This window comes from Jaculus jaculus, chromosome 16 (assembly GCF_020740685.1).
Source record: "Jaculus jaculus isolate mJacJac1 chromosome 16, mJacJac1.mat.Y.cur, whole genome shotgun sequence".
In the NCBI taxonomy this organism is placed as follows: domain Eukaryota; kingdom Metazoa; phylum Chordata; class Mammalia; order Rodentia; family Dipodidae; genus Jaculus; species Jaculus jaculus.
In genome coordinates, this window is record NC_059117.1 from 45,792,982 (window position 1) to 45,816,868 (window position 23,887).

A 23,887-nucleotide genomic window follows, 5' to 3' on the forward strand; every position below is an offset into this window, starting at 1 on the left:
GACTTGAGTGTAGTGCATGTGTGGATCAAGTTTCAATTTCCTGCATATGGTTATCCAGTTTTTCCAGCACCATTTGTTGAAGATGCTGTCTTTTTTTCCAGCCTATATTGTTAGGGCCTTTGTCAAATATCAAGTAGCTATAGTTGCTTGACCCAAAGTTCAGATCCTCAAGTCTATTCCATTTGGTCTATACTCCTGTTTTTAATGCCACTACCATGCTGTTTTTATTACTATGGCTGTGTAATATAGCTTTAGATCAGGTATGGCAATGCCTCCAGAGTTATTTCTTTTGCTGAGGATATGTTTGGATATGCGAGTCCTTCTGCCTTTCCATATGAATTTTGAGATCATACTTTCTATCTCTGTGAAGAACACTGTAGGGTTTGTTTGTTTTTTCTTTTTTGGTTTTTTGAGGTAGGGTCTCACTCAAGCTCAGGCTCACCTGGAATTTACTATGTAATCTCAGGGTGGCCTCGAACTCACAGTGATCCTCCTACCTCTGCCTCCTGAGTCCTGAGATTAAAGACGTGCACCACCACACCCAGCTCCACTGTAGGGATTTTAATTGGAATTGCATTAAATCTGAATATTGCCTTTGGTTGGATTGCCATCTTCACAGTGTTAATTCTGCCTATCCAGGAGCATGGGAGGTCTTTCCATTTTCTTTTCTTTCTTTCTTTTTTTGACTTACATTTTTTTTTAATGAATTTGATAGTCAAGTTCAAATTACAAGAGCTGATGCTTTCAGTAGTATCTAAGACCAGTCTCAGAATTCCAGCATAGGTTTGAATCAACTTGATTTCCTTTTTCTGCATTATAGCATTCTGATCAAATACAACATAAACTGGTTTCCTTGCAGGTACAGTGTAGCTTATGTGCTCAAGGAATGACATCTTAGAAGTGTGTGGCAACAGTTCCTGGCAGTTCCTGGTGAGATGGTTTGCACAGATTTGTCACAGGAAATGTTTTGCTTCTATTCGGGGACCTCTTTACAGTTAGCAGGGATGCAGCATTAAGGTTTTCACCAAAGGCCTGGTGTTTGTAGTACTTCCTTTTGTCATGAGATGTTTAGTTGTTTGACACTCCATGATTATAAACCAGAGAAGACAAATACTTGAGGCATACAGAGCTGTTGGGAGCACATCTGTTTACATGAAGCTGCTCGTGGAGTTAATTATCTAGATATGGATTCCACTGGTTGAATGTTGTATTGCAATAAAATTGTGAAATATTTAGCACTCTTACAAAAGCTTGAGTTTAAGTATACTATCCCTGCAGCTCAAGATAATCATTCTTTTCATTTTCTCAAGTCCTCCTCAATTTCTTTTTTGAATGTTTTTATGTTTTTGTTGTATAGATCTTTCACTTCCTTGGTTAACGTTATTCCAAGGTATTTTTTGTTGTTGTTGCTATTGAAAAATGGGACCATGTCCCTTATTTCTTTCTCTGTATATTTGTCATTTGCATATATAAAGGCTACTGATTTTTGTGCATTGATTTTGTATCCTGCTACTTTGCTATAGGAGTTAATCACCTTCAGGAGTTTTGGGATGAAGTCTCTTGGGTTTGTTACATATACAATCATGTCATCAGTGAATAAGGCTAACTTAACTTCTTCCTTTCCAAATTGTATCCCTTTTATTTCCTTCTCCTGTCTTATTGCTTGAGCTAGGACCTCCAGTACTATACTGAAAAGCAGAGGTGAGAGTGGACAACCCTGTCCTTTTCCTGATCTTAATGGGAATTCCTCCAGTCTCTCTCCATTAATTATTATTTGGGCCTTAGGAGCGTTGTATATTGCCTTTATTATGTTAAGATATGAACCAACCATGCCATTTCTCTCCAATGTTTTGATTATGAAGTGATGTTGAGTCTTGCCAAAGGCCTTTCCTACATCTATCAAAATGATCATGTGGCTTTTATGTTTAACCTTGTTTATGTGGTGTATTACATTGACAGATTTACGTATGTTGAACCACCCTGTGTTCGTGGGATGAATCCCACTTGGTCAGGGTGGATAATGCTTTTGATGTGTTGTTGGATTCAGTTTGTGGGGATTTTGTTCAGGATCTTTGCATCTAAGTTCATCAGGGAAATAGGCCGGTAGTTTTCTTTTCTTGTGGCATCTCTGCCTGGTTTTGGAATTAGGGTGATATATAGCTTCATAAAAGGAGTTGGGTAGCTTTCCCTGTTCTCCAATTATGTGGCACCATTTGAGGAAGATTGACTTGAGTTCTTCCATGGAGGTTTGATAGAATTCAGCGGTGAAGCCATCTGGTCCTGGACTCTTCTTTTGGGGGGAGGTTTTTTTAGTGCTTTTTCAATCTCCATGAGTGTAATAGGTTCATTGAGGAGATTAATCTGCTCTGAGTTTAGGTTTGATAGATGGTATGCGTCTAGGAATTTATCCATCTCCTCCACATTTTCCAGTTTTGTGGAGTAGAGGTTTGTGAAATAAGTCCTGATGATTCTCCCAATTTCACTTATGTCTGTTATGATCTCTCCTTTTTCATTTTGAATTTTGTTAATTTGAAGCATCTCTTTTTTTTGTTTGATCAAATTGGCCAGGGTTTTGTCAATCTTGTTTATTTTGTCAAAGAACCAGCTCTTTGTTTTGTCAATTGTCTTAATTGTTTTCTTAGTTTCCAATTCATTAATATCTGCTCTGATTTTAACTATTTCTTTCCTTCTGGAGCTCTTTGGCTTTGATTTTATTTTAGTTCATATGCATATATTTTATTTCTTCATATTATACAACTGTTACATACAGCCTATAAAAAGCCCAGTCCATTTGCCATTGCCAAATCAGAGCCATGTTGCAAAAAGGGAAGATAGCATGGTCAGTTATCCGAACTCATCAGCCATATCTACTGCCTGCCACAGGACATACTTGATCCTGTGGATGTTTCCACAGGGGAACTTCTTGTATTTGCAGTGACCACAGAGCTCCTGCCGGTGAGGCTTCATCAGATCAATGTGTCTTTTCTTTTGAGGACAGGAAAAACAAGTCTTGGAGCAGGTCTGACATTGGATTGCTTCCACTCGGTAAGGGTTAAAACCCTTTTGACACTTACAACAGAGTTGTTTGAAGTAAACCTTATTAGTTCCAGAAATGCACCACACATATGCACTTTCCCATCGGTTCTTATAGTCTTTACAGTGAAAGTAGCCGTATTTTGGTTCCAAAAACTGGTTGCCCTTCCTTTCCTGAGCTGGTGCAGCATCCTCCTCCCACAACTCCTGGGGCTGTACGGGTTCCTCTTCCTCTTGCCTGTTACCATCTGACCTTGAGGTTGGTGGCAGGCACTGCTTAGCCTTCTCAGGATCTGGAGACTCCTTGCTCTGCTTGTCTTCCCCATCGTTGGGCAACCTGATCAAGGCCCTTCAGCCCGCTGTTGAATAGACTCCCCAGGCTAAAAGGGGTTCCCTGTGGCCGGTTCTGTTCCATGGGGAGCTGCTGCTGAGCAGGGTCCAAGGCCCCAGCAAGCACTGCACAGACTTGTCCACTTTAAGGCTCGCCTGGATGCCCACCTTCTTGGTGTCGGGTTTGCATAGCCAGACACTCGGGTTGGGGTTCATTTGGGTGAGAATGGCCTTGAGTTGTGCCCTCTTGTAAGGGTACGTGCAATAGTCAGAGATATTTGCGGGCACCAGCAGCCTTGCACTGGCCAGGAAAGTGGCAGGAGCCACAGTTTGCCTCCAGCGTGGCTGCTTACAAGGCCCTGAGAATGCAGGGGAACCCAAAGGCAGTGTGTTCCCATGACCCTGGTATATGTTGCAGGAAACGCAGACAAATTGCTCCATCAGCTGACCAGTTACTGTGTCCCTATATCCTGCTGCAATTCACCTCCCGCAACTTGTTTAGCTTTCTTTCAACCCACTTCTTTTTCCTGGTCACATGGGTATGGGTTGGATTTTTCTTGCTTTTCTAGTGCCTTTATGTGGGTGGTTAGGTTATTGATTTGGGATCTCTCTGTCTTTTTTTATGAAGGCATTGAGTGCTATGAATTTTCCCCTGAAAACCGCCTTCATTGTGTCCCATAAGTTTTGTTACAATGTGTTCTCATTGTCATTCAATTCTAGAAATTTTGCAATTTCATTTTTTATTTCATCCACTATCCATTTATTGTTTAAAAGTATACTGTTCAGTTTCCAGGTGCCTTTGGAATTCTTGGCGTGTCTTTTGTTGTTAATTTGTAGCAATATAGCATTGTGATCTGATATCATGTAGAGAATTATGTCAACCTTCCTAAATATGTGGAGGCAGTCTTTGTGACCCAGTATAAGGTCTATTTTAGAGAATGTTCCATGGGCTGCCAAGAAGAATCTGTAGTCTGTATTTGGGATGGAAAGTTCTGTAGATGTCCGTTAGGTCTAAGTGATCTATGGTTTTTTTGAGCCGTCTTACTTCCCTGTTGAGTTTCTGTTTGGATGATCTGTCTATTACTGAGAATGGTGTATTGAAGTCCCCAGTTATGATGGTGTTGGTGGTTATTTCTATTTTATTGTCAAGTAGGTTTTGCTTTATGAACTGTGGTGCCCTTGTGTTTGATGCATACAGATTTATGATTGTAATATCCTCTTGATGGATTGTTCCCTTGATAAGTAGAAAGTGGCCTTCTTTGTCCTTTTTGATTATTTTTGGTTTGAAGTCTATTTTATCTGATATTAATATAGCTATGCCTGCTTGTTTCTTATTCCCGTTTGCTTGGAATATTGTTTTCCACCCTTTCACCCTGAAGAGGTGTCTGTCTTTAGTGGTGCGGTGGGTTTCTTGAAGACAACAGATTGAAGAGTCTAATTTTTTGATCCATCCTGTTAGCTTGTATCTCTTGATGGATGAATTATCGCCATTAATATTTAGGGTAATGACTGTGAGATTTGATTTGATCCTTGCCATATTGTGATGGTTTATGTGGGTTGGTGTTTTCATGGACTCTGAAGTTTTTTGTGCCTACTCTGAGTTTGGTTATTGTGATCTGCTTCTTGTAGGCATTTGAGTTTGATTATTTGTTTCTTCTCTGTGCAGAATTTCTTGAAATATGCTCTGTAGGTTTGGTTTTGTGTTCATATTATTGTCAAGCTGAGTTTTGTCATGGAAAGATTTTCTTTCACTGTCTATTATGAGGGATACTTTTGCTGGCTAGAGTAGTTTGAGTTGGAAGCCATAGGTTCTTAGATTTACAGTGTTTCATTCCAGACCGTTCTAGCTTTCAGAGTTTCCGTTGAGAAGTCTGGAGTACTTCTGGTGGGGTTACCTTTAAAAGTGGTGTGCTGTTTTTCCCTAGCTGCTTTTAGGATTTTCTCTTTGGTGTCAATGTTTAGAGTCTTAATGACAATATGTCTTGGAGAGTTTCTCCTTTGGTCCAGTCTGTTTGGAGTTCTATTGGCTTCTTGTATCTTGATGGGCCTTTTTTTTAAGAGACTGTTGAAGTTTTCTTTGATTATTTTGTTCAATAAGTTCTCCATGCCTTTGGTCTGAATTTCTTCTCCTTCTGGTATTCCAATGATCCTGATATTAGGACGTTTAAATGTATCCCATAATTCCCTCATGTTCTGTTCACAGAAACTTTTGAACTTACTGAAATTTTTGGACTCTTGAACTGTTTCTTCCATCTTGTCTCCCAGATCAGAGTTTCTATCCTACTTATGGCTGACTCTGTTCTTGAGAGCTTCTAGAGAGTTTTGGACTTGTTCAATTAGGTTTGCATTTTCTACTACTTTTCTATTTATAATTTCCATCCCTATGTCAAGCTCCCTTTTCACATCATTTTCTGGTTTTCGTGATGCTTCTTGTAATTCATCCTTGCATTTCTTTATGTCTTCATTTAGCATGGCCAGCTGGGTTTTGAGGTCTTCTTTTTTTTTTTCACTCTCTTAACTGTCTTTGAACTCTTTCCATTTTCTTATCTATTAGGTCTAGTCTAGTGATGGCAGCATCCACACAATTATCGGTCCTTTGTTGCTTTTCTGCAAGTTCTACCAGTAGCTTTGTCAGGGTTGCATTGTTCATAGCTTCATTTTGGTGTTCTGATCCTAACGACTCTTTTATGTTTTGATTAGAGATGTTCATTTTAGGACTGGGTACTCTAACTGGATTTTCTTGCATTTGATTTTTCATGTGATTTCTTTTGCATTGTGGTCTACCCATCACAGAGTATGGGCATGTAGGTTGATGGATCAGCCTGGGCTGAAGCACAATGGGGCAGCCTGAGGCAGTTGCCAAGCAGCCTGGGCTTTGGCTTTCAACTGCCAAAGCCTCCTGAGCTCCTGCCTGGCCGGGGCACCAAAGTTGCCTGTGCTCTCTTGTAATGCACCAAAGCTGCCTGTGCTTGCACTAGGAGGTACACTGAAGCACTAAGCACAAAAGCAGCCCAAACTCTGGCGGGGGAACCCTGGGACCTGAAAGCAGTTTGCGCTCCCCTGCAACAGGACAATGGCAGATGGCCGGTGCAGCAGACAGGTAGGGGATGGCACCTGAGCTGGTGTAAGTGACAGACACACTCTGAGCTTGCATGGCAGTTGCTATGGGCCTGAGCTTGCGTGAATGTGTGGCAGCCAGAGCAGTAAGTGAGCAAGTGGGTGGTGCAGTCTAAGCTACCACAAGCAGGGATCGATCGGCACCACCGTGCCATTTGGCAGGCAAATTGATCAAAGGAGCTGAGTTCCAACGGGCCAGCAGGCGTAGCCTGGCCAAGGTCACTCGTGGGCAGAGGTAGTAGGGTGATCGCCCCTGTGTAGTGAGGCAAGTGGAACTGTGTTGGCCTGGGATCCTTTTCCTACAGTAAGTGCGGGAGTTTCCCGAAGCTGGGACTGTGGGTACGGCAGCTGCTTGGGGAGAAGGGTGGGCTACAAGCCCCTGAGCGAATCAGCAATTCCCTGTTTTTTCCCCTCTGTGCCATACCACTGGCAATCTGTTATAAATTGCTCTCCCCTAAAACACCCAGTGCCTTTCTTTCCCCGGGATCTGCAGCGCAGCTAGGCGGTCACCATCTTGGCCCGAAGTCCCCAGATCCTGCTTTTTAACCAAGTCTGCAAACCTGTGTCTTTTGGTTGGGGCATTGAGACCATTGATATTGTGATATTATTGAAAAGTGTGTATTTATTTTTGCCATTTTTTTGTAGTTCTTCCGGTTTTACCTCTTGTGTGAAGTAGTATTTGAGTATTGTTTGTTTTTTCCAGGTTCCTTATATGTGTGCTTTTCTTTCTCTTCAGCATGGAGGATTCTTTCACATATTTTCTGTAGAGCTGGTTTTGTCTTCAAATACTCCTTTAGACTACTTTTGTCATGGAATGTCCTTATTTCTCCATCTATTTGAATGGATAGCTTTGCAGGATAAAGTAACCTTGGTTGACAGTTGTTATCTTTCAGAACTTGGTAAAAAAGAAAAAGCCCTTCTGGCTTTCAAAGTTTGTGTTGAGTATCTGTTGTGATCCTGATGGTTTTGCCTTTGTACGTAACTTGACTTTTCTCTCTAACTGCTTTCAATATTTTTTCTTTGGTTTATGTGTTTGGCAGTTTGATTATAATATGGCAAGGATAGGTTCTTTCCAGATTTTGTCTGTTTGGTGTTCTAAAGGATTCCTGTATCTGCATTGGCACCTCTTTCCCAATTTGGAGGAAGTTTTCTCCTATGATTTTGTTGATGATGCATACTATGCCTTTGGAATGAAATTCTTCTCCTTCTATTATGCCCTGAATTCTTGTTTGATCTTTTCATAGTGTCCTGAATATCTTGAAATTCCCATTCATACTTTCCTATTTGTCTTTCTCTTTGTTGAACTGTACTAGATCTGCCACCTGGCCTTCTAATTTAGATATTCTGTCCTCTCCTTCATTCATTCTTTTATTCTATTGAGGGGAAAGCAAGTATTTGTCCTTGTAGATCTTCAGTGGCTGTTCCATTTTAAATGTGAACTGGATTGGTGTACAATGGGGGTTCTAGCCACAGATGTGCAGATTGTGGAGATTGCAAGTATATCACAGGTACCTAGGGAACTGGGAGCTCTGGCCTACTTACTCCACTTGCAGGTACTCTTCAGCCCAGGGCAATCAGGGGTTGGAAAATCAGTTGCTGGGAGGCTGGAGAACCAGGGGCAAGAGACCAGCTCCTGCAGTGGTCCATGCACCCTCTGACCCAGGGGAATAGGGATTTGGGTACCCAGGGGCTAATCATTCAGGAAACCAGAGCAAAAGTGTGCTTCTGCAGCCCACATGCAGGGACCAGGCTGTCCCAAGGCAGCAACAGGGTTACTGGGACTGAGGAGGTGGGGAACCTACTAGGAGTTCTGTCTTACTCACTCTACAACCCCTCCAGAATGGGGATTTGGGAGTTTGGGATTCAGGGGCCATTCGACCAAGAAGGCGTAGCAGTGGGCCTGCTTCTGCAGCAAGCTCACAGGGTCCAGGCAGCCCCAAGCCAGCAGCAGGGGAACCAACTTGGACCATGGAATCTGCACACCCTCTGGAGCAAGGGATCCCATAATTGGGGGCCCAGGGCACTTCAGTCAGGAAGGCAGAGCAAGGAGCCTGGTTTAGCAACAAACTCCCAGGGTCCAAGCAGCCCCAAGCCAGCAGCCTGGGAACTGACCAGGACTAGGGAACTGGGAGGAGGTAGGGAGGAAAGGGAGATCTGGCCTATTCCATGTGTACCTTCCAAAGCAGGGGATCCAGGTATTGGGGACCCTAGGGTCCTTTCTTCTCTGACATTCTTGAAATTTTTAAATTACCTGAATGCAAGAATATTTCTATTAAATAAAATAACTGTTTTCATATTGAAAAATATGTTTTGTAAATACTGCTGTGAAATATTTCTTATAACTGTTTGCTTGTAATAGGCACTAAAAGTAAGGCAAGCCGATGTCACCAGAGAGACTGTTCAGAAAAGCGTCTGTGTTCTAAGCAAGCTGGTGAGAGACCTTGTTACTTCTTTTTATTTGAGGTTAACACATTATTAGAGTAAAAAATGTATGAGAATAAGAATTTGCTAAAACTAGTTAGGAGGGACTTAACTTTTATGTTCTTACATTTCTCTTTCCTTTTGATTTTCTCATGTCCCATCAGTACTCTCACTTATAACTCCAATGACAACTAGATGGATAAGAGGGAACCACTCTGGTTGATTGTTGACACTCGACCAAAATGAAGTAGCTGTTATATATATATCATTTATTTTTATTCCCAAGACTTGAGATAATATTGTAGTAAAATTTAGAATACCATAATTGCTGAGATGTTATTGATGATAAAGAATTGCAGTGAGGGTTGGAGATAATGGCTTAGTGGTTAAGACACTTGGCCTGCAAAACCTAAGGACACATGTTTGATTCCCTAGTACCCACATAAGCCAGATGCACATGGTTTGGCCCATGTGTCTACAGTTCATTTCTGGTGGCTTGAGGCCCTGGTGCACCCATTCTGTCTCTCTCTCTCAAATAAATAAACAAACAAACACATCAAATAGTAAACTCTAGTAGTAGGACAATTAACTAGCATAATTTAGGCACAAAAAAGAATTGCAGTGAAAATTTTCAGCCTTAAGGTATACTTCAAATTACAGAATGTTTAAGAAAAGTAAATGATATGGTAAAATTGTACCATTACAGTCTTTTTCAATTTTGTTTCTCTAGGTACAAGGTGATCAGACGCAAATAACCATTTTAAAGTTTTTGTTGGTTTTTGTGACAGGTCTAATGTTGCTCAGGCTGGCTAGAGCTCTATATGTATCTTAAGGATAAATGTGAATTCCTGATCCTCCTGCCTCCACTCCACCCCAGCAAGTGCTGCGATTTTAGGCATTACCACTATATCCAGTTTATTTTGATATTTTGTTTATAAAAAGACACTAAATATTTGGGGATGTAGTTTTGTGGTAGAGAGCTTTCCTATCGTAGAAGGCCCTAGTTTTGACCCCCAGTACCACAAAGGGAGGGAGGAAGAGAAAAAAAAATAAGTGATACTTTTTGGCTATCCTAGTGCTCTTAATTAAATCATTTGTAGTACTTCATGTTTAGTACTAATGAATAAGATGACTACACCTTTACTAGTAACAGCAAATACCTAATGTAAAAACTCTTATTCCAAAAATTCTTTGTGAAGAATGGTCCAAATCTGTATTAGTTTTAATTATTGTAGATCTATGTGATTACCATCTTAATCTTCTGCAGTTACATTGAAACAAAGTTGAGAACATTTCTTAGGTCTGATCACTAAAATATATAGGTTTTGTTTAATTACTTCTTTTTTTTTAATTTTTATTAACATTTTCCATGATTATAAAATATATCCCATGGTAATTCCCTCCCTCCCCACCCCCACACTTTCCCATTTGAAATTCCATTCTCCATCATATTACCTCCCCATTACAGTCATTGTAATTACATATATACAATATCAACCTATTAAGTATCCTCCTCCCTTCCTTTCTCTACCCTTTATGTCTCCTTTTTACCTTACTGGCCTCTGCTACTAAGTGTTTTCATTCTCACGCAGAAGCCCAATCATCTGTAGCTAGGATCCACAATTACTTCTTTTTTTAATATTTATTTATTTATTTTTGTTTAATTACTTCTTGAACAATTATCAAATTTCCTTTATCCATAGACAGTTTAAATGTACTTTATGTAATGTAAATGCATTTTTTTAATATTTTAAAATTTATTTTAGAGTTAGACAGATAGAGAGAGAATGGGCACATCAAGGCCTCCAGCCTCTGCAAACAAACTCCAGACGCCTGTGCCACTTTGTGCATCTGGCTTTATGTGGGTACAGGGGAATGGAACATGGGTCCTTTGGTTTTGAAGGCAAGTGCCTTAACTACTAAGCCATCTCTCCAATTCTAAATTGAGTTTGGGTTTTTTAAAATATTTATTTATTTACTTATTTGTAAGCAGAGAATGATAGAGAAAGAGAATGAATGTAGGTATGCCAGGGTCTCTTAACCACTACAAATGAATTCCAGATGTATGCACTACTTTGTGTATTTGGCCATATATGAGTATTGGAGAATTGAACTCCAAGCCTATAGGCTTTGCAGACAAGGTCCTTAGACCACTGAGCCATTTCCCAGCCCTACATTGAGTTTTCTAAGATATAATTGCTTTTTTGGGGGGGGGTTGTTTGTTTTGTTTTTTCGAGGTAGGGTTTCACTGTAACTCAGGCTGATCTAGAATTCACTATGTAGTCTCAGGGTAGTCTCAAACTCACAGCAATCATCCTACCTCTCCCTCCTGAGTGCTGGGATTAAAGGTGTGCGCCACCACACCTAGCTTTGTTTGCACTTTTATTTATTTATTATTTTCTGGTGGGGAGGGGTTCAAGGTAGGTTTCACTCTAGCCCAGGTTGACCTGGAATTCACTATGTAATCTCAGGGTGGCCTTGATCATGGTAATCCTCCTACCTCTGCCTCCCAAGTACTGGGATTAAAGGTGTGCACCACCATGCCCGGCTTGTTTGCATTTTTGTTACTAAGCAAAAAAGAAAAAGAAAAAAGAGAAATCCTGAATAAAAATTATTTAGTATTAGGCTGGGGAGATGGCTCAGTCTGCTGGCCCAGGTTTGATTCCCCAGTACCCATGTAAAGACAGATGTACAAACTGGCACATAATGTCTGAAGTTATGTGCAGTGCTGAGAGTCCCTGATGTGCCTATATTGTCTGTCTCTCTCCTGCCTTGGAAATAAATAAAAGTATATTTTAAGGGCTGGAGAGATGGCTTAATGGTTAAGTGCTTGCCTGTGAAGCCTAAGGACCCCAGCTCAAGGCTTGATTCCTCAGTACCCTTGTAAGCCAGATTCACGGGGTAGTGCATGCATCTGGAGTTTGTTTGCAGTGACTGGAGGCTCTGGTGCACCCATTCTCTCTCGCTCTCTCTCTCTCTCTCTGCCTCTTTCTTTGTCATTCTGTCTCTCTCAAATAAATAAATTTTAAAGTATATTTTAAAATAATTCAGTAGGTAGCCGGCATGGTGGTGCACGGCTTTAATCCCAGCACTCGGGAGGCAGAGGTAGAAGGATCAGCATGAGTTTGAGGCCACCCTGAGACTCCTTAGTGAATTCCAGGTCAGCCTGGGCTAGAGCGAGACCCTACCTCAAAAATAATAATAATAATAATTCAGTAGTGCTTGAGAGTTTCCTTAGTGATTTAAGTACTTGCCTGCAAAGCCAAAGGACCTAAGTTCAATTACCCAGGACCCACGTAAGCCAGGTGCACAGGTGGTGCAAAGGTCTGGAATTAGTTTGCAGTAGCTGAAGGCTGTGTTGCATCTATTCTGTATGTGCCTCTCTCTTTCTCTCTGCTTCCCCCTCTCTCTGTCTCTCAAATAAATCAATAAATAATAAATATCTATTTAAAATACTTTAGTATTGTAGGCCTTAATAAGATTTTGAGAATCAGATTATTTCTTCCAAGATAGCAGATTTATTTTCTACATGGACACTCCAGGGCCTCCTGCCTTTTCAGATGAACTCCAGACACAGGTGACACTTTTTTTTTTTTTGCAAATACCAATTTTAAATATACGGCAAAAATCCTCAGAAAACAAGTTATTAAAGACCCTGGCATGAAAAAATGCTAATCTGATTCTTCTTATACACAGTTAAAAGGGACCTGAAAAATATCTATTATTAGTTAATTACTTTTTTATTCAGGGCCAGATGACCAAAGCATAGGAATATCAGGTACTAAAGCAAGCACATGTCACAAGTCTTCCTTAGCATTCATTCTTCAAAAGGTAGTTATAACAGAAGCACTATGAGTGCCTATCTTATTAATTCTGTACCAAATATTTTTTATGTAATTGTCATTTTTTACCTCAAACCACCACAGATTTCTTTGTTGTGCTCATTTTATAGATAGCATTCAGATAAATAATATCTGATTCTCATATGTGGAGCTGCTAGGTGATAAAATTGGGCTAAAAATCCAGTTTTGTCTGTCTCTAGAACAGACATAAGATGAGAAGAGCAAAATTGTAGTGGTCTTGTTCATAGTGTATTGTAATTCATATAAAAATACAATGGTTTTGTACTTAGAAGGTAGTAATCTTACATTAGCAGGTTATTCCAGTATATTTATTTGACCTAGTTAGAGTATATATTGTCCTCTGCATCCTAACATATATATATATGTGTGTATGTATGTATGTATGTATGTATGTATGTATGTATGTATGTATGTATATGAGAAAACATCTAGAAAATTTTGGGCATGGAGAAATAAGAATTAAGGAAGACCTTTGTTCAAATATACAAAACAACATTATGGATACAGACTAGCTATTGTGAACTTCTACAGAGAACAGGAAAAAGGAAAGTGAATTTAAATCATGAGTATTCAACTTTGCTTAAGAACTAGTATGCTTAAAGATGAATAAATGTTGCCACAAGACAGCAGAATGAAGTATGGAACAAGACTGCTTTTCTTTTTATCTCTGGTGTTTTTTACATTTTTTTCATGTGATTTATTAACTGTTTCAGGTTTGGTTAAGCTTAGAACAAGTTACAGTTAAATTTTAATCTCCCCCTTTTTGGGAGGATGGGGGTGGTAGGGTTTCACTTTAGCCAGGCTGACCTGGAATTCACTATGTAGTCTCAGGCTGGCCTTGAATTCAACAGTGATCCTTCTACCTTGCATGCTACTACACCCAACATATTGTAGCCATTTGGGGGGACAGTAATGACCTCACTTTGTCCTTAAGGCTCATAAAATGGCATCACTATTGCCAGTTATTTATAAGTTTCGGAAGAAACAGAGGTAATTGGTTGGCTTATCTTTTTTCTCTTCTTTTCCTTTTTAAAATTATTTTTATTTTTGTTTATTTGAGAGTGACAGACAGAAAGAGGCAGAGAGACAGAGAGAGTGGGCACACCCAGTGCCTCCAGCCACTGCAAACAAACTCCAGATGCATGCACCACCTTATACATCTGGATTACGTGGGTACTGGGGAATCAAGCCTTGAACCAGGGTCCATAGGCTTCAAAAGTAAGCACTTAAGTGCTAAGCCATTTCTCCAGCCCCTCTTTTTTTTCTTTTCTGTTGTTTTGTTTTGTTTTTTTGGAGTTCTGTTTTCAAGGTAGGGTCTCAGTCTAGCACATGCTGATCTAGCATTCACTGTGTAGTCTTCAGAGTGGCCTTGAACTCACAATGATCCTCCTCCCTCTGCCTCCCAAGCACTGTGGTCAAAGGTGCACATCACCATACCTTTCCTTTCCTTTCCTTGCCTTGCCTTGCCTTGCCTTGCCTTGCCTTGCCTTGCCTTGCCTTGCCTTGCCTTGCCTTGCCTTGCCTTGCCTTGCCTTTTCTTTTCTCTTTCCCCTTCCTTCTTCCTTTTCTTCTTCCTTTTCTTTTTCCTTTTCTTCCTTCCTTCTTTCTTTCTCTTACTTATTTCTTTCTTTTATTTTTTTTGAGGTAGGGTTTCACTCTAACCCATTCTGACCTGAAATTTACTATGTAGTCTCAGGGTGGCCTTGAACACATGGCAGTCTTCCTACCTCTGCCTCCTGAGTGCTGGGATTAAATGTGTGCACCACCATGCCTAGCTTCTTACTTGTTTTTTTGACACAGGGTTTCTCTGTGTAGTCAGACTGTCCAGAACTCTATGTAACCCAGGCTGTCCTGAGTTCATTATGTAGAGCAGGCTGGCCTTAAACTCATGATGATCCATCTGCTTCATCCTCCAGAGCTGGGATTGTGGGCCAGCCATGAGAATGTTTTAAATTTTTATTTATTTATTTATTTGAGAAAGAGAGAGAGAGCGTGCACATGCACACATACCACGGCCTCTAGCCACTGCAAACAGATTCCAGATGCATGCACCACCTAGTGCATCTGGCTATATGTGGGTCCAGGGGAATCAAAGCTGGGTCCTTTGGCTTTGTTGGCAAATTCCTTAACTGCTAAGCCATCTCTCCAGTCCTTGAATCTTACAATAATAATGCTTTTAGTGTGTTTGGCATATGTCAGATAATCTAGTTAGTGTTTCTGCCTGCTTTAAAAAATATTTTATTTGCCAGGTGTGGTAGTGCACACCTTTAATCCTAGCACTTGGGAGGCAGAGATAGGAGGATCGCTGTGAATTCGAGGCCACCCTGAGACTACCTAGTGAATTCAAGGTTAGCCTGGGCTAGAATGAGACCCTACCTCGAAAAACAAAACAAAAAAAATTACTTGTTTATTAGAGAGAAGGGGGGAGTGCAGATAGAGAGACAGTGGTATACCAGGGCCTCTAGCCACTGCAAATGAACTCCAAATGCATATACCACCTGGTGCATGTGGCTTTACATGGGTACTGGGGAATTTGGCCCTCACACAAGTGCCTTAACCACTGAATCATCTCTCCAGCCCTTTACATACTATTTATTCTTAGCATAGCCATGTAAGATGAACTATCTTGTCATACACCTATTCACCTTGGTGAACAAATATGGAGAGGTAAAGGGCCCACAGTTTAGTAACTGGGGGGTAGATCTAGTCTCAGGAAGTCTGAAACTGAATCACTTCAATGCTAATGTATTAGGCAGCATTTCACCTACAAACAGAGAGAATAGGTGATGTCACAGCTTTCAGCTGTGAATACTGGCCATAACATTGGCAGTTACTTTTTTCTTCCTGATACCTTCAAATTAAAAACGTAGGGGACCAGGCATGGTGGCACACACCTTTAATCCCAGTACTTTGGAGGCAGAAATAGGATTGCTGAGAGTTCAAGGTCACCCTGAGACTATATAGTGAACTCCAGGTCAGCCTGGGCTAGAGAAAGACCCTACCTCAAAAAAAGAGAAAAAGTTGTAGGGGGCTGGAGAGATGGATTAGTGGTTAAGATGCTTGCCTGCAAAGCCAAAGGACCTAGGTTCAGTTCCCCAGGATCCATGTAACCCAACTGCACAAGGTGGCGCACACATCTGGAGTTCAGTTGCAGTGGCTGGAGACCCTAGCTTGCCCATTCTCTCCTTTCCTCTCTTCCTCCCTCCCTCTCCCCCCTCTCTTTCTCTCAAATAAATAAAAATTTTAAAAAATTAAAAAGTTGTAGGGATTTATTTGCTATTATTATCAACTTAATAGTGATTTCTCTCTCTCTCTCTTTTTAGCCTCTGTATGGCTTACTTCAAGCAAAACTTCAACTCATTACACATGCATATTTTGAAGAAAAGGATTTTTCCCAAATTTCCATTTTAAAGGTAATTACACAGATGTGTTTAGCTAAAGGTAGTTTAATGAGTCCAACAATTCTGTGAAAGATAGTTATTGATTACCTTAAGGAAGACATTTTTGTTTGGTTATTTTTTTATTTGAGAAAGGAGCTATGTCTTAACTCAGGCTGACCAGGAATTTACCCTGTAGCCTAGGCTTGAACTCATAGTTTTCCTCCTAAGACTCAGCCTCTTAAGTCCTGAAATTTAAAACAAGCAACCACACTCAGCTTAAGAAAGACATTCTTTAAAAATCTGTTTTGTGTTAAAATAGTGAAAGACCAGAGAGATCTCCCCAAATACATACTAAATTTAGCCAAACTGTCTATTTATAAAATAAGGACTCTAACTAATTACTAGAAATGTAATAGTGTATTTTCTCAAGGCTGAAATCAGTGATCATTTATGCATGTCTCCTGCACACTAGTCACAGCTAGAGCAGTAAAGAATTTAGTGAGGAGACAGATGGCCACGAAAGTTCTGAAATGGAGAGAATACCCTAAGGAGCTTTCATTCTTTTTGTCCAGATACTTTCTGGTATTTCTCATGTCTCAGAGAGGATTCAAGCTAGAAAATGGACAAGTTATGAGAATTTGCTTGTTTCATCATTTACTACTTGGCAAAATCAGCTGCCCACCTTTTTTCTCATCATATTTCTAAAACTGCTGTCTACAATGATAATATAATGTGCTAAATTCAGCCTGTATCTCATAGGAACTATATGAGCACATGAATAGTTCCTTGGGAGGAACTTCATTAGAAGGATCTCAAGTATATCTTGGTAAGTGACTTTTACATTTCCAGAGAGATGCCCTCAATTATTTTTATTTATTTATTAGATAGAGAGAGAAAATGGGGAAGCCAGGGCCTCTTGCCACAGCAAATGAACTTCAGATACATATGCCACTTTGTGCATTTGCCCTTATGTGGGTTTTGAGGAATTGAACCTGGATCCTTAGGCTTCACAGGCAAGTGCTTTAACTGCTAAGCTGTATCTCCAGCCCAGGAAAATGGTTTTGAGCACAGATGTATTTCATCAAATATTATATATATAAGTAAATGTTTATATATTTTTATAAGATCTAAGTCCTTCAAATATGCTGCTTCAGGCTGAGTATGGTGGCACCTACCTTTAATCACAGCATTCAGGAGGTAGAGGTAGGAGGATTGCTGTGAGTTCAAGACTGCCTGGGACTACAGAGTGAGTTTCAGTTCAGCCTGGGCCACAGTGAGTCTCTGCCTCAAAAAAAAGAAGAAAGAAGCCTGAGGCTGGTTGTTATAACATACTAGTATGTATTGCACAAGGTGAATTTTTTCATCTTTTTCGAATAGTACTATTAATGAGATAGATAGATAGATAGATAGATAGATAGATAGATAGATAGATAGATAGATAGATAGATAGATATGAATGAATGGGAGAGAATTGGCATGCCAGGGTGTCTAGCCACTGCATTTGAACTGCAGATGTGTGTGCCATCTTGTGTGCATATGTGACCTTTAATGCTTGCATCACCTTGTGTATCTGGCTTACATGGGATTTAGAGAATTGAACATGGGTCCATAGGCTTTGCAGGCGAGCACCTTAACCTCTAAGCCATCTTTCCAGCCCTCTTTTTTATTTTTTTTACTATTTTTTTTAATTTTTATTAATATTTTCCATGATTATAAAATATATCCCATGGTAATTCCCTCCCTCCCCACCCCCACACTTTCCCATTTTTTATTTTTTAACATTTTATTGAAACCTTAATACTGCAATTTGATCATAACCCTGTCTCATTACCCTTTTATGTTTCCTTTTCCCTACTCTTATTCCCCTGAGCACCCTCCTTTTTCCAAGTAGTCCTTTCTCTGTTTTGATGTCTCATTCCTTTTGTTTTTCTCTATACACCACTTCAAAATGTTGATGGACTTAGAACAGTGCAGGTTTTATGGGGTAACGAAAGCTACTATGAGGTCATGAATGCACCAGTCAATTAATGTACTCTTGTCCACCTTGTGGCTCTTGGGTTCTTTCCACCCCCTCTTCTACAATGTTCCCTGAGCCTTGACAGTATGATAGAGACATCTCATTTAGTGTTAAACTCATAACAGCCTTTTATTTTCAGATTTGATAAATTTTGAGTCTTTGTTACTTATTCATGTCTTTAGTTTTGTGTTTCCCTCTCCCCCCCATCTCCTTTATCTGTTTCCCATGTGCCCACTTAGACCTTCCCACACCTACACTCTGTCCCTCTACTTGCCTACTATCCCCTCTCCTATTCCTTCCTCACTTCTCCCTCCAAGCCTCATTCTAACTTTTTGTCCTCTACTGCTAACTCTTACTCTAGCTTACAAATGTAGTGTTTTTCTTCCTAAACCTGAGTTACCGCGCCTAAAATTTTTTCCAGATCCACTCACTTTCCTGCAGATTGCATAATTGCATTTTTCTTTACAGCTGAATAAACTCCATCATATATCTGCACCATGTCTTCATCATATATTCATTAATATCTGGATTGATTCCATTCCCTAACTTTTATGAATAGAGCATCAACAAATATTACTGAGCAAGTATCTCTATAGTAAAGAGTAGAGTCCTTAAGGTATATATCCAGGAGTGGTATAGCTGGGTCACATGGTAGATCTATTTTTAGGTTTTTGAGAAATCTCCATACTGATTCTAATAGTGGTTCCAACAGCTTATGCTCCCACAATGAGTAAAGGGTCCTCTTTTCCCACACCCTCACCAGCATTTGTTGTCATTTGATTTATTTTTTGATGGTAGCCATTCTGACTGGGGTGAGATAAATCTCAGGGTTTTGTAATTTGTATTTCCCTAGTGGCTAAAGATGTTGAACATATTTTTAGATATTCATTGGCCGTTTGTATTGCTTGTTTTGCGAACTCTCTGATCAGTTCTGTGGCCCATTTTTGATTGGGTTGTTTGATTATGTACTGCTTAGATTTTTTGTTGTTTTCGTTTTTCAAAGTAGTATCTCACTCTAGTGTAGGCTGACCTGGAATTCACTATGTAGCCTCAGGGTGGCCTCAAATTCACGATGATCCTCCTGCCTCTATCTCCCGATAGAGATTAAAGGCATGAACCACCACATCTGGATGAGATTTTTTTTAATTCTTTGTATATTCTAGCTATTAATCCTCTATCACATGTATAGCTGGTAAAGATTTTCTCCCATTCTGTAGATTGTCCATTAACTCAGTTGACAGCTTCCTTAGCTGTACAATAGTGATTTAGATTCTTATTCCCTGAGCTACTGGAGTCCTACTAAGAAAGTCCTTCTCCATATTTATATTTTGAACTGTTCTCTCCATTTTATCTAGTCCATTCAGGGTTTCAGGTCTTACACTGATGTCTTTAATCCATTTAGAGTTGATATTTATGCAGGGTGAGAGATAAGGATCTAGATTCATTCTTCTATAGTTAGATACCCAGTTTTCCTAAAACCATTCATTGAAAATCCTGTTTTTGCCGGGTGTGGTGGTGCACGCCTTTAATCCTAGCACTTGGGAGGCAGAGGTAGGAGGAACACCATGAGTTCGAAGCCACCCTGAGACTACATAGTGAATTCCAGGTCAGCCTTGGCCAGAGTGAGACCCTACCTCAAAAAAAATATACTATCTTTTTAGCCTCTTATTTTTAATTTTTTTTTATTAATTAGTTTTGTATTCAGCAAATACAGTCAGTTTGATACCATTATTAGGCTCACCCATGACCTACCCCCTCCCCATTGGCCCTTCCTTGTTGAGGTATATGGGTCATGCATTGTGGAGTTAGCCCACAGTTATGGGTAAGATAAATGTCTCTGCATATCATGACCCAACATGTGGCTCTGACATTCTTTCCACCCCTCTTCCGCAAAATTTCCCTGAGCCAGGTTGGGTTCATTTTTGGTCTGCTTCGTGATGAGGTGTTGGGGACCTTTGAGGCTCTGGCTCTCTGATTTGGTAGGAGTTGATTTTTCTCTGTATTGGTCTCCTTCCCCATTATGCTGGTATCCAGTTCATCAGGAAAACAGCACCCTTGCTTGTTTTGCCAATTTTTCTTAGTTTCAGCTGGGGCCTTTCTGGGGTATGATGGGGTGGCTCTCTCCTTAGGATCTACATCTATCTAAAAAAGAGAAGCAGATTCTCCAACAGAGAGTAAGTTAGCACCAGGACAAATAAGATAACCCTTACTTTTTTTAATAAGCATTTAGTAGGTGTAGGCCTAGTTGTAGCCCATGATTGATGGTAGCTTGATATTGGAGAATGGGCTAATGTTTGGATATGGTTCTGACTTGTTTCCCAGTTCCAGCTTTGGGTCCCATACCACTGAGGGAATCAGTTAGCCAAATCAAGAGCAGTTGGTTCCCCACCATGACTGTGTGCCACTATTGCACTTGTGTGGGCATCACAACAGGTTATTTGCTGCTAAGTAGGTTAGACCATGAGTTGCTTAGCCTCTTTGTCTAAAGTTGGATGGCTGTATTTACATGAACTTATACCTGGATCTCTATTCCATTGAGCCAGGTGTCTATTTTTCTGCCAGCACACTGATGTTTTTATTACTGTGGCTCTGTGGTATAACTTGAAACTGGGTATTGAGATACCTCCAGCAGTATTCTTTTTGCTAAGGACACTTTTGGCTCTCTGGGGCCTTTTATGCTACTGGATGCTTTTTGTTAAATTATTGATGACCAGCTCAATTCTAGAAATAGAGAATGACAAGAGAGAGTGTACTGCTCAGCTCTTTTTTCAAAAAATTTTAGGTTAGAGCCAGGCATGGTAGCATACCCCTTTAATCCCAGGACTCAGGAGGCAGAGGTATGAGGATCACTGTGAGTTCAAGGCCACCCTGAGACTACAGAGTGAATTCTGGGTCAGACTAGGCTACAGGGAGACCCTACCTTGAAAAATCAAAAACAAAAAATTTCAGGTTAGAGGTTTTATTTAAGGCACACTCTTCTAATGGCTCAAAATATCCATTGATATCAGAGGTACTCAGTAAATATGACAAAAAGAGTTGTGATGACATGGTGGTTTATGTTCCCTCGGTTCCCATTTTAATAAGAAGCCAGGTTGTAGTAGTTTACTATTGCAATCTTGTGTGTAAAGTAAGCTCTCTACAGAACTCCTGTTGACACATTTTTCTACAAATTATTTTCTCTTTTACTGTTGTGTCTGAGGCATATGATAGGAAAAGGCTGTTATTCAGAAATAATAGTATGTGTAATGCAGTGATGTTGAAATCAGTAACTGACACTATAGTATATAATCTTCTTTAGAATAATGGTGTTAGACCCACAATTTTCAAAACAGTAGCCACTAGCAATGTATAGATAACTTCATTTAGATTACAGTTAATAGACATCTCCCCCACCCTTTAGTTTTTCCAAATAGGGTCTTGCTGTAGCCCAGGCTGACCTGGAATTCACTCTGTAGTCTTAGGGTGGCCTTGAACTCATGGTGATCCTCCTACCTCTACCTCCTGAGTGCTAGGATTAAGTGTATGTACCACCACACCCAGCTGATTACAATTAATAGAAATTAAATAAAATTTAAAGCCACAGTTGAGGTCCACAGTAACCACATATGGCTAACATGACTGACAGAGAGGACTTAAAACATTTCTATCATTGGAGTAGGTTCTGTTGGTCAGGACTATTTCTAAGCTTTTAAGCATTTTAATCGTTTATTTAAGCAAATGTTACATAAATAGTTGGATTTTATATATTTCAAAAACAGGAGTGTATAATCATATCCAACTTTTCTGTTAATGTTGTAGGCTTGTCTCCTCGAGATCTTGTCCTTCATTTTCGACACAAGGTATGATTCTTTATGGGAGACAGTTCTATGTCCCTTTTATTGGAGAATTCAGTGAGTTACATCAAAATCAGGTTACAATGTTGCAGTGTTTTAGTTCTGAGACAATGTATAGACTCCTAAATGTACAAAGCTGAAGTTGTCAGGAATGTTTGTGTCATAAAATTTTCTGAGATTACTTCTTGCTCGGTATAGTTGTTTTTTTGTATGTTTGTTTTGTTGTTGTTGTTGTCTGTGCAATTTCAACTAGTGTAGAAAGAAACATATTTTATTTTATTTATTGTTTTGGTTTTTCAAGGTAGGGTCTCAACTCGAGCTCATGCTAACCTGGAACTCACTCTGTAGTCCCAGGCTGGCCTCAAACTCAAGGTGATCTTCCTACCTCTGCCTCCTGAGTGCTAGGATTAAAGGTGTGCATGACCATGCCCAGCCAAAAACACATTTTAATCTTGCAGAATATTTTATGTGTTGGCCTGAGGATAGAACATTTTTCCAAGTATATTATTTAGTATATTACATTTTCATTGGTTTTGGTGCTAGAGATTATGAAAGTATATGTTGAATGGAAGACATGCCATTGATGACATTGATCAGTTATTTAACAAACATTTACTAAATACCTAATTTTTAAAATATTTATTTATTTATAAGCAGAGAGAGATAGAGAGAATGGGTGGCCTCCAGCCACTGCACACAAACTCCATATGCATGTGCTACTTTGTGAATCTGGCTTTATATGGGTATTAAGGGATTGAACCTGGGTCATAAGGCTTTGCAGGCAGGTAACTTAACCATTGAGCAATCTCTCCAGCCCTGAATACTTGCTTTATAAATGCCCTGATAAAAATCTCTTTTGGGGGACTTCTGGTTAAGATGGTGGCGTAGGTACCATGCCAAAGCAGCCTAGGGGGGGGGGAAGACAAAAAAACTCAGCAAAATACACACTTTTACTAAAAAGTGAGGTGTATAGGAAATTGAAGGAGCAGCGGGGAAGTAGAAGAGATCCAGAGCATCCAGAGCCTGCACAGGCCAGCAAAAGCGGCTCTGGCAGCTCCGCCAACTGCGGCGGCGGCGGCGACACACCAGAAAGCCACCAGGCTCGGCTCCGGCCACAGGAAAAGCCAGGTGCGGGGAGCTTCAACTCACACCGGCGCTCTCCGCAACTCAGGAAACGTGAAAGGAGAGCGGCAGTGAGCAACGGAGGAGCAGACTACGAGGTAGAACACGTGGAACAGCGAGAGAACTAGAGCAGCTGCAGCTCCCTCCCCTCCCCCACTGCCTAAGCCCAGCTCCAGCGAACAGAGCAGTGGTCCCGGACCTGGCCACGCCAACTTGAGCCAACAGCAGGATCCAAGCAGGAGCAGAGTCCAGCGGCAACATCAGCGGCTCCAGCACTGGTAACAGCAGCCCCAGCAGCAGCAGATCCAGTAGCGGCAGCAGCGGCAGACCCAGCAGCAGCAGCTTCAGTGGCAGCAGCAGCAGTGGACCAGCAGCAGCAGAGGCAGGAGCAGCAGCGACAGACACAGCAGAGGCAGCTTTAGCAGCAGCAGATCCAGCAGCAGGTGTGCTGATCTGCAGGGCCACAGCTGGCAGGCTCAGTTTGCCACACAGGAAAAGCCAGTGCCCAGCTCCAGAAAACAGAACAGCAGCCTGACAACCCAAGGAGCAACTTGACTGAGACCAAAATCATCCAAGGTAACTGAGATTGCACTAGGGAAGGGTGTCACTTGGTCACAAGCTGACTTGGATCCCTCAACAGACCAGAAATCTTAACCTCTTTATTGATAGAGGGTCTGGTTGTTATAATAACTACTCTTACAGACATACTTGGGGCTGTTTTTGATTGGATGTGTACAGTGTTTAGTTAACTTTTAGAATCTACGTGTATTT

General features: G+C 40.6%; 1 protein-coding gene and 1 pseudogene across 4 annotated transcripts in view; one reads left to right on the plus strand and one right to left on the minus strand.

Annotated features, from left to right (window-relative positions):
* The window catches only part of Avl9 (AVL9 cell migration associated), a 119,939-nt gene that overhangs the window by 45,903 nt on the left and 50,149 nt on the right, over window positions 1-23,887 (plus strand). For 2 of the 4 annotated variants that reach the window (XM_004652754.2, XM_045135831.1), the window contains exons 4-7: window positions 8,840-8,911; window positions 16,088-16,177; window positions 16,904-16,970; window positions 21,960-22,000. In XM_004652754.2, the coding sequence (XP_004652811.1) occupies window positions 8,840-8,911; window positions 16,088-16,177; window positions 16,904-16,970; window positions 21,960-22,000 (270 nt within the window). The remainder of the gene's footprint in view (window positions 1-8,839; window positions 8,912-16,087; window positions 16,178-16,903; window positions 16,971-21,959; window positions 22,001-23,887) is intronic. The other 2 variants (XM_045135832.1, XM_045135833.1) reach the window with 1 other exon arrangement.
* Window positions 2,845-3,804, minus strand: LOC105943673 (annotated as a pseudogene).